Source organism: Hippoglossus hippoglossus, chromosome 6, assembly GCF_009819705.1.
Source record: "Hippoglossus hippoglossus isolate fHipHip1 chromosome 6, fHipHip1.pri, whole genome shotgun sequence".
NCBI classification, from domain to species: Eukaryota; Metazoa; Chordata; class Actinopteri; order Pleuronectiformes; family Pleuronectidae; genus Hippoglossus; species Hippoglossus hippoglossus.
In genome coordinates this window covers 10,466,712-10,478,384 of record NC_047156.1, presented here as the reverse complement: position 1 = coordinate 10,478,384, position 11,673 = coordinate 10,466,712, and the positions used below count along the sequence as shown (strand labels likewise).

Genomic DNA, 11,673 nt, shown 5'->3' with positions numbered 1-11,673 from the left:
TATACAATCTCATCCAAGTGTCTTCTACATTGATTAGCGTGATTGGGGGATTCAAAGTCACTGTTTGTTCAATGGTTAGAAGATTACAGCTGATAACCCAGTGATTCTGCTACAAATCATGTTGGCGAAGCTTGTTTTAATCTTCCATATAAAACGATCTAAACATAGTTCAGTTTGATGGTTTGTGTCAACCTGCAACCATGAAATCTCTCTGAGCAAAAGGTCTTAGAAAAAAAAGACACTTCACAAATCAAGATTAACAGATACATATATGAAAGTACCACGTAGCTTACAGATATGTTCATGGTTGTAGAACAAAGTTGATCAAAGAAGAAACTATTAGGTGGAAACAAAGCAAATATGAGTATTTTCAAATGTAGTAAGGATAGATTCCTTCTTTCTGTATTATGAGCAGTGGGTTTCAGTTCATCAAGCCCGGTGTTGTCTTTGTTTTGACTTTCTTAAAATATCTTAAATATTTCTGGTGGTGTCTATTTCACACAACTTTTGACTGTGGAAGGATGGATCTCTAGCAGGAGTCCGTGCACCACACATGACAGCGTTGAGATACTGCTGAGATCTGCCTCAAGCACATGTATTTACCTGAATGTACACAAATACACACACAGCAACAAAAACAAAATATGTTCTCCACAAATCTGCCCCTTCAGAATCTAAGAATCTTGACTGATTACAACTTAAGTTTGTCTGAGGATTCCTTTGAAGTTTGGTAACATGATGAACTTGTCTGAGGTCTTCAGTGCTCCACATTTGGAGCGAGACCTTTATATTGTCAAACTGGAATGAGATGAGTGATGTGGTGCTCAGACACCATCAAGGGTGACACCACTTCACAGCCACCAGCCCGGACTATGCTAACATGAAGATCTACACACTAAACTACAGCATGAGGGACATGGTGGTCTGACAACTGAAAATTAACAATGTGGTATTTGCTTCAATATGTAGTGATTCCAGGCAGCAGACACTTTATTCATATCAAGCCAAGGTTTTGTATCATGTTCACCTTTCTTACAGTTACATGTGACATCTGACATTTTGTCTTAGTCAATTCCACGACTCTCATCTCGGCTCCGTGTGGCTGCAGAACCAGAGTTTGAGATGAATCACACCACTACATCAGTGTTGGTACATTACTGGTTGATGTTGTATGAGAATCAAGAGGTCATGTGACCATTATCTCAGGTCTCAGACAAGTTGACTTTACCTGACATGGAAACAGACGTTTGAGATGATCTTTAGTGACTTATGCTCTGTCTGAAAACAATGGATTAACAAGCATACTTTATTTCTGTACTCAATGATGATTATTATACCAATATTTAAAGTCCAAAATCAAATCGTCCTCAATGGGCTTTACAATATGTTTTTAAAAAAGGAGGGATCCCACCTGGACAAACAGAAATGTAATAGTATGTCATATGTACAGAGTAGACAATAGAATGTGAATATAAAGAAACACAATGGCAATATGAGGCAATTGAACAACAATAACAGTACATCTGCAGCTTTCCAGAAAATCTGAGTGCATGGATTGGTACGTAATGACTGATATTTGGCTTCAGTCCATTTCATTTCAATAATTTTCACTTTATTTTATTAATGGTATAACTTTTATTTATCTATTAAGACTGTTTATATTCATATAATGATTAATATCATTGGTGGACACAGAGTCCCTGTGAGAAAAACACAACTTTGGCCTTGTGTGCTTGTTATTGAATTTTAAACGAGCTCATTTCACCATAGATCTGTGCGTGATAGAAAAGCACACCCTCCACCATCGAGCCTTCTATGATCAGCTTCTGCTTAAAAAAAAACAACCCAGAGGAAACGTTCGTGTTTCAAACGCAAATCGCTGCAGGATTGCGCACAGCGGCTGTATTCCCGTTGACGGATACGCCAGAAACGGAGCCGCGGTCGTGTTCTGTGACGCGTGCTTCTGTACCTGGGCCCTCCCTCCTCCCGTCGCTGGAGGTTGATGTCACTGGCAGCAGCAGAGTCCTCCGGACAGGACGCGAGAAGTGTGGGTAGAGAGCCGCGCACACGAGCCCCGGAGATCCACGGTGAGAGGAGGAGAAGAAAGTGGGCGATGTTGCAGTCTTGTTTATGGACGTTGCGGGGAGGCTGCTGATACGGTCCGTCCACGCTGAGAGTCGCAGTATTTTTTAGATCACTTCTTTAAACAACAAAAAAAAAAAAAAACATGTCGTCTCCAAGTCCGGGCAAGAGGCGAATGGATACCGACGTGGTGAAACTGTATCCTTCCCAGAACATAAACAAGCCGAAATAACCCGAGCTAACAGGCTCGTCTTGTTTTTATAGCCAGTGTCATTGCTCTGGTTGGGGTTAAACGCACAGTTTCTCCATGTTGGATGTCGTAGTGATGTATATTGTGTGTTTCCTGCCTGGGAGAGATTAGTATATCTTGTGAAAAGTGTCTAACGCTCGACCCCGTGATGTAAAGGGGCAGCTGCAACGTTAGCTCCCCCAAGTTAGCCGCATAGCCAAAGGAAGCTACGCGTTAACTGTTGTTTGTGTGGCGTTACTTGCCAGTTAGCCAACGTTAGCATGCTAATACAGTACTTGTGTGTTTTTTCCTTTCTTGTTAGCATCCAATTGTTATCACCAGTGGAATCTGCTGCTACGTTAACCAGGCTGCGCGAACTATTGTGTTAGCTGTTGGCCGTTGCTAGCCTTAGCTCGGGGAGCGATAGCCAGTTAGCCGTAAAAATTCGCTCCCATCGGACTGACAACACAACGTGAGGGACGATCGATCCCTTCTTTACATTTAGGAAACAGTCATTTGGAAAGACACGTCCGCGTATTTGTGTTTTCAGCACCGTCAACGCATGCGAAGCTAGCTCTGTAGCATGCTAATCACCGAGAGAACAAATGAGGTCGTTGGAGCGTAGCAGAGACGATCTTTGACAAATGATCGAGTAGAGACATAACAACTTTTAATACCATTATATAAACGGACTTTGACACTTTGTGCTTTGTCAGAGATTGAGGCCTAAACACCAGGATGGTACAATGGGACTGAAAACAGAACACACGTCGTGTTTTTTGCTGAATAAGCCACGGATTGCGTGTTTACAACATGTTTTACAGTAAAAAAAAAAATCTGAATATATAATCATTCTTGGTTTGAGCCGTTGAAAGGCAGGATGGGGGAAAAGGCGAATGATACGTTGTCCCTTTTTAAATATAATTATTTTCATTAACATCGCTCTCATTGTGGCTGGATTTTCGACGACATCGCGTTTTGACGTGTTGGCAGCTGACTGGTGTTGTCGTGTCGTGTGTGTATGGTTGTGTTGCTCCTCGTTATTCGCAGTTTGCACCTAAGTTTGCTCGAACGCTTTAATGACAGCGTGAGCTGCATTGTTTTGTTTTTGTCCTGCAGCGAGATGCTGCTCTCTGATTGGTCCGCCTGTTACCATCCGGAACATGGCAGGGGGCGGGGCTTCACACAGCTGATCGCGGAACAACAAGCGTGCTGTCCGGGGCCCACGCACGGGGACGGGGGGGGACGGGGGGGGGGGGGGGCAGGGAGCGTGCGGTCCACGGCGGGGACAGGGCGTGTTGTTTTCCAGGGTCATTAAACACAATTAGACTATTAGTTGATTAGTCAATTTAGTCCGTGGAAGTTATATTGTACCGATAATTGTTTCGATCATTCCACATCGTTCCAGTTCGTGAAATGTGACTTTCATGTTGTTTTCAGTTTTTATGTAAAGTTTAGTCATCTGAGGCTGTTTATCAGACAGAAAACGTGATTTGAAGACGTCACCCTGGCCTGGCCTTGGATTGTTTTCTCACAATTTATAAACTAAATGATCATTTGATTAATCAGAAAAGTATATTGATATGTTATTGTGAATGGAAAAAAATCGTTTTTGCAGCCCTGACAACATAGATATCTAGTAATGCTTTTGTCGTCTCTAATAGAGTATTACTAATATTTAAGTATTTCAAGTATTTTTTAAGAGTTGAGCACAATCGGTTTGAAAACAGACAAATTGACCTAATAATGCAAAGATGATGATTCCAGGATTTACTCTTATTAATTTGATATTTTAACACTTCCTCCTGTTCATGCCCAAGTTCAGGTAGATTTAATGTTCAGGTAAATTGGTACATGGTTTTATTTTGTGTGCATGTCATTTAAAGCAGATTTATCAAAGGTGTGATCATGAACATACAGGCTTGGAGAAAGTGTTTTTGTTTTTCGTTGATGTGATTATAAAATATGAATGAGAGATCTATGAATAGACATCAGGAGTCACTAAGGACAAACACATTTCATCCTGCAGTTCTTACATTTGTGGATCTTACTCCAACAGTTCCCTAACCTGGTGTTCAACAGAATATACCGTATATATAGAGTAGTCTCATGTTGTGGCTTTAAATCACATGTGTTGGATTAGACCAGCTGATTCAGGCCTCTTGCCACAGCTACAGCGTGTCACCGTCCTTACAAACATCCCTGTTAGTCCAACACATGCACACCAGACTGAACCAGATTTACTGCCACATGGTTTACTGCAGGTGAGGAAATTACATTTTTTTGATTGCATAAATGGACATAGAGCCAAGAAGCACAATGTCATGAGAAGTAATTGCTCTGAGAGCTTTAGTCCAAATAAAGCTTTCCCTTGTGTACTTACTTTACTCTTGAGTGAGCATATGCCTGGTTTCTATGGATAACCCTTGGGGAAAGGCAGGAGAGAGATAGCCATTTCTACTGCACAAGCCTGCATCTATAACATGTTTTATTTGTAAGAGCCATCACATCACATTCAGAGCAACCTTGTCTTCTTGGTTAGTGGTTTGCATGACTTTTTCTTTGAGTGACTGAGGTCTTGAAACCTTCTTCTGTAAAAATTTAAATTATCTTTCACAAATCTTGTGTTATTACTCAGCTAAATGGGCATTATAGCTTTAACTTGCTTAGATTGTTGGGATGTAGATGGAAAAAGGATTTATGACTGGCTGATGAAACAGGGTGTAACAGTTCCATCTGTTGTTTTAAATTTCCATGTGTCATTGAGTCAGTTTCATGGCCATTGACTGACTTTCTGTGTTGCAGTCAGACAGTTGACTCAGTTTCGTGTCTCTTGCTGTCGCCACACGCTGCAATTATGACACATCCTCCCACCCATGTCACCTTCCATCTTCTCCAGCTGTAATCGGCCTGAAAACATCAGTCAACAAGTTTTACGCTCAATGCACACAACGTCTCAATGTTTGGTCGTTGATAGACCCTCTTCTAATGTTAGTACCTTTTATAATATGGAATGAATGAGTGATGTGTGATTATTATGTACCGTGCAGTGGAAACATTTTATTCTTCCTTTTAGATGTTTCCTCCATCCTGACTCATTGTGAAGTTGTTTTGTTGCCAAGGAGAGCTGTTGTTTGTTGTCTCAGAGTGGCCACTGCATTGTTGATCTCACAGCCTCACGTTATTGATCCTACGTTTGACTTCTGCCCCAGACAAGTTCACACAGGGTGAGAATCTAAAATGTAGGCACAATGGAAATATGTTTTGTAAGAAATACGTTTTTTTGCTGTTTGGGTGTTCCTTTTCCTTAACCACATGTTCAGCATTGAGAGCAAGCACGAGGTCACCATCCTCAGTGGACTCAACGAGTTTGTGGTCAAGTTCCATGGACCACCTGGAAGTAAGAGCCGCCTCCAACTTACCACATTTTCACCTGTGAAATATCAGTCCTCTCATCTAACCCTTGGCAATTAAGCTAATAAATGTGTTTTCCAAAATGCCATACTATTCCTTTAACATGGACAGTGCTATTTAAGCTAAGGACTGTGTTAGTGTGGAGAATATTTTGACCAATCTCACTTTTTTCCAGCACCATATGAAGAAGGTGTGTGGAAGGTTCGGGTGGACCTGCCGGATAAATACCCCTTCAAATCTCCATCAATAGGTATGAAATAATCATCAAGAATCAAGTGTTGTGCTGAATCTTGATGAGCGATATAACTGGAATATAACTTTGCCCGTCACCATCGTTAAGTGTACTGCTAGTTCTGTTAAACTGAGGACAACATCATAATTAAAGCTTTTTTCCCCCAGGATTCATGAATAAAATCTTCCATCCCAACATTGATGAAGCGTAAGTAAAACTATTATTCTTTATTTATTCTTCTTTAGTTGTTCTTTATTGTTGCTGTCGATGATATTCAGTTGTTTGGTTTTGTTGAATCACCCTAAACTCTGCACCTTCCTTTGCTTTGACAACCTCTGTGAGGCTCTTGTTGTGTATGAGTCACGGTGTTGTGTTTTGTCGTCTTTCAGGTCAGGCACGGTGTGTTTAGACGTCATTAACCAGACTTGGACAGCTCTCTACGGTGGGTCACAGTCACTGCTCTCATCGAGTCACAGCCTTATGTAGTCATACCAGTCACTCGGCTAAACAGTAATGGCCAATAAATCAACACAAGGCGAGCAGCATGCACGTCGACAGTAGAGCTGCAGGCAGAGCATCTTGGTTTAATCGGCTTACACATGAGTGATAGCTGCCTCTTGTATTGAGGTCATAGTGACAGATAAGAAGGTGCTGAGGCTGAGAGGACTCTGAACACGATGTAGTGAACACACTCACTTTGTTAACAACAATAATATTGATTGCTTTCTCAGCAATACAACTTTCAGAGAGGGTTTCATTGGTATTAAAGGAAAACCTAAAAAAAACAGGCAAAGTGAGAGCAGAGTCGGACATTTCTGACATGAGCTGGAAGCTGTTGACCAATCACAACGGAGTGGGCCGGCTGGCCAATCACAGTGGGCTTTATCAGAAAGGTTCAAGTAATAACCCAAATAGAAATATGAACCTGAACATGAGCTTCATATGTCTCCTTTAACATTTCAAACCACAGCCATAATGTGTCAGAATTGTTTTTTCCAATGTTTTTTTAGTGGATGAAGATGTAGCTGTAGACATAAGAGGATGACTCGGTTATGTAATGAAAGCAAGTCCAGCTTGTTGTAACTTCTGTGGGTTTATTTTATTTGTTGTGTACTGACTAATCTTTCTCCCCACATCCACCAGACCTCACCAACATCTTCGAGTCGTTCCTCCCTCAGCTGCTCGCCTACCCCAACCCCATCGATCCTCTGAACGGAGATGCGGCCGCCATGTACCTGCACCGGCCAGAGGATTATAAACACAAGATTAAAGGTAGCACACAAGTGTCTTACATCGTGATTATTAAAAAGTGGATATACTGTTGAAGTAAAAAGAATACAGTGTTCAGTGTTACTGTTTTTCATTAAAATATTCAATTTAGATTTCTTGCAATCCTAGAATGCAGCATTGATTTTGCAAGGAGCTACTGTAGCAATTCCAGCTGAAAGGAAAACAACCACAGAGCGAAATGTCTGACAAAATATGAATATGTTGAGGTCTACCTGAAAATCACCTGACACCGTGTGAAAGTATTAGAAGCTGCTGTGTTGTTGCTAAGTTACTGTGAACATCCCATGGTCAGCCATCTCTCTCAATCGTCGTGTTTTTCTTTCAGAGTACATCCAGAAGTACGCGACAGAGGAGGCTCTAAAGGAGCAGGAGGAGAGAGAGGGCAACTCTTCCTCCGAGAGCTCCATGTCAGACTTTTCGGAGGACGAGGCTCAGGACATGGAGTTGTAGTGAAGGGGGGGAAGATCCCGCCCACTTCACCCCACAACAGACTATTATTTCCTAAAGAGCAGAAAAACTCAGTACTATATTCATATTTAAGACAATTTTTTACAGGAACACAAACGATTTTTATTGCTACACAAGGATTTGCAGTATGATATCGCTGAATATTAACCCTTACTTAGGAGTTCACGACCGCCTGCCCCCTCCTTCACACCGACAGATCAGAGAGGAGTTCGTCATTCAATCCCATGATCCTCAGCGGCTTCAGTCAGGGGCTTTGACGCTGCTTGGCGGAGTTCGTACTGAGCAGTGAGCCCAGCGAGGGGAGCAGGACTGTCATTGAAACACAACTAGACTGTTTACACTCGGTTTCCTCTTTAGATCCACAACCTGCAACTCATCAGCTTTTCTGTTGTAACACGCTCTCGTTTTTCTTTTGTGTAGTTTTTATTCAACATTTCATTCAACTCGCTCACAGACGCAAGATCACAATCCGTTATTTCTAAGCAGGCTCAAAGCTCAGAAGAGCGTGGATTCGCCCCCCACCGTCCCCTTTCATTTTTTGCCGCTACACCCCAGAGGAGCTACCATTACAATCATCACCCCTGAGGAGCTGAGGACCAGAGGGCCACAGGACGGCGTGGCTGCAGACGCCCTCTCTGACACGACTGCCCTCTCTGCTGACACATCACACACACCATCAAACAGCCGATGCATCAACCAGAAAAACGCCAGTGTGCGTCTGTGTGTGCATGTGAGCCAGGAAGAATCATGGCGTTTTGATAACCCGTGTCACACTGACCACTGATTTCTCAGGAGAAGTGGAGGACAAGGTTCACGATCCTGATCCTTCTTGTTTTCAACACCCATCCCCTCCTCCTCCTCTTCCTCCTCCTCCTCCTCCTCCTCCTCCTTCTCTCCGTTTTAGGAAAGTGTTTGTCATTCTCTGAGTATCTTTGTATATTGTGGCATGACACAGAAGTGAAGTTTGTGTAGGGCTTTGTGGAGCTGTAACGCCGTAGAAATGAAGAGGAAGCCTGCATCTTCTAAGAGCCGGGCGGGGTTTGTCGGCGGGGGGGGATTAACCAGGTCCTTGTGGAATTGTTGAACTTCTTAAAATTTGCCTATTGCTTGTGTTGAACTATAATAGGTGTTTGACTTGCGTAGGGATAGTTAGTTTTTTTGCGGGTGGTGAATTCTATCATAATGTATGGTTTAATACTTAATGTAACCCACTAGTTTGAAGACTAATGTCCTGTAAAGATGAGGAGAATTAATACATCTTTGTCTGTGGGATGACTCTTTGTTGAATCAAATCCTCCAAAGACCTGTTGCAGCCCTGCACCCCCTTTCTTATGCAAATCTGTCCATGGAAGAAGATTTACGTCGTGAAACAGAAGTGCTCTTTGTTTCAACCATTCAACGCTGTCGCATTTCCTTTTGTCGTGCTGTTTGATGGCCTGTTGTTTTCCAAGATGGCGGGAACAAATTATAATTAATCTACAAACCCTAATTTTTTTATATATATATATTTCTCCCTGAAAAAAGCAAAACACACAGGAATTCCTCCTCAGGCTGGATTTGAAAATAAAGTGTTTATGGTGAAATTAATAGTGTTTTCAAAGTGTCAAACGCCTGTGTGGCCATCTCCCATGAGTTAAAACTCAGAGCACAGGTTTGTTCTTCTTCAGATTCATCGCTTTGGTCCTGATTTAACCCCGAAAAAGGTCATGTGTCTGTCAGCAGTTGTGCGGAGGAGGTGCTAACAGAGAAGTGACAGTTTACTGTTAAATTTCCTGGTGGTGAACTGGTCTGTGTGTTTTGCAGGCTCCAAGCCTGATACATGTTTGCAGCGTGCACTCAATGCACCTCAGACCTGTTTGTAGTTTATGTTGTATCTGTAAGAAAACAAAAGTTAGTATCTTACTTCATCACCATCAAAATGGGCTATTTCTTTCTCTTTGGAGAAAAATAGGATTATAGTCAAACTTGAATTATTAATAATAATAATAATCCCTTTATTTTCTTTTTAAATGATATCAGGATCTCTTCCACGGTGTCTTGCAAGAGGGTTTACCTTCATTTGAGAATAAGATAGGTTACTAAAACCAGCATGTCACAGTTTTTGACATGGAATTAAAATGTATTTGTTAAATAGTTAAACTGGCTGGAATTAGCCTCGGTAACCAAATATATGTTGGTGTAAGTCGTAGGACGACATGATACACAGTCAGTTGTCACAAGAACAATCCACTGTCCAGCCTCGTTTGTCATCATCTGGATTCATCAGTGTATTATGTATTTTTTATTAATGAGACATATATCTGATGCCTATAATTTCTTTGAATGTTTTTATTTTTGTCTTTTAAGCCCGATGTCCAAGACACAAGTCGAGATATCCCAGATTTTTTTTAAAAGGCAAAAAATTAATAAATGTGCTTCCCTTGTAACTTGGAGAAAGAAATAAAACAAGAAAAAAAATAAACATGAACTGTCGGTTACTATTCTGTTTATGACGCGGTGTCAGAATATCTCGAGCTGTGGTGAGAAAATGATTGTTTTTGCCTTTAATTTTTTGTGTTTTCAAAATGTTCTTTTAAAAAAAAAAAAACTAGTTTAACTTTATTTCCTCGGATATAGTCACATACAAGTGGGACAAGTCACATACAAAATGAATTTACAGTCATGATTGTTACATTTGTCTCTGGCCACTAGATGGCAGCTCTGTCTTTCAGACACAGGTACAAACACTAATTTCTGTTTTGCCCTATTTGAAACACCTTCACCTTTAAATATATATAAAATAAAACATAAACTAACTTATGAAATCACGTTAATACGAGTTAAATGACCCACATCTATATAAAATGTTTAAAGTGCATTATTATTCTTTCTATCAAGACATTTTGACATGTCAGTAGGAAAAGCACAGGAGTGAAAATAAATAAATAAAAGCAACGATGGCTGAATTCCATTTAGCTGCTTCAGTTTCAGGTTCCTGGTGTTGTACTTGCTGCCTTAATGTCACACTGGGACACTTATATAGAACAGAGCCATTGCTGCTGTGATAACTGTTAATGACATGAAAAACTATAAAACAGATGGAACAGTAGTCATAATAAAAATACAAATGCTGACATACATATCATGATGTTGAAATGATTATGTACTGTATAGATATTTAGTCAATAAGTCAAAGTGTGGATAAAGGTGGGTTCTGACCTCCATAGTATTTTTTTCTTCACATTGTAAAACTTTCTATTAATTAAATTGAAATGCCACACTACTGGAGTTGGTTGGAAACCTCTAAACTATTTGTTTTTTGAGGTGTACGGTAAGTTCCTGACTTTTCATGACAGCAATGGATTTGACACAGTTAAAAAACAATAATGATGAATAAATAAAAAGCCCCGGCACATGAGATGCTGGAGTATGATGCTCTTTGACAGACACAGGCAGACAATAATGATCTCATGAAATATTCATAGGTGTGTGGCCATCGAGCCGCTTTCTGTGCAGGTTTCCTGTTTCAACATCAGTTTAATTTGGCGTCATGTTCGTTATACGTGTGCCTGTGGAGGACCGGCTCCTGTATGAGAATAATACTGAATTCTATCTTATTTTCCTCATCTGTTTTTAAGTTTTGACAGGAAGAAAAACAAGGGAAATCCTCGTTAAAAATATATTTTTGAAAGAAAGAACCAAAACGTAACTGAAGGGACAAAAAACATCAATAACTGCAGATGTGGAAAATGACCAGAGACACTGGCAGAGCTACAAAGAGACGTCATAATGAGGAAACTAAAAATGTGAATATTTGTTTCTACTAGGGGTTTTTCCTCTGCAGGGGGTGGTTGGGTGCCCAAGGCCCCATTTTTTCATGATGCGTCCATGTCTGCAGCAGCTATGAGATACAGTCATTCATTTAACAGTGTGATAAAACACGACTGTATAGATCTGTGGTATCAGGATGAAATACAGA

At 40.8% G+C, this 11,673-nt stretch overlaps 1 protein-coding gene across 1 annotated transcript; it reads left to right on the top strand.

The window, feature by feature from the left end:
• Positions 1-1,921: 1,921 nt before the first annotated feature.
• LOC117763115 (ubiquitin-conjugating enzyme E2 H-like) lies at positions 1,922-10,182 on the top strand. Its single transcript, XM_034588017.1, has 7 exons — positions 1,922-2,280; positions 5,635-5,711; positions 5,901-5,975; positions 6,125-6,164; positions 6,347-6,399; positions 7,101-7,229; positions 7,573-10,182. Exons 1-7 carry the CDS (start codon positions 2,228-2,230, stop codon positions 7,695-7,697), a joined length of 552 nt encoding a protein of 183 aa, XP_034443908.1. The 5' UTR covers positions 1,922-2,227; the 3' UTR covers positions 7,698-10,182.
• The last annotated feature ends 1,491 nt before the right edge of the window (positions 10,183-11,673 follow it).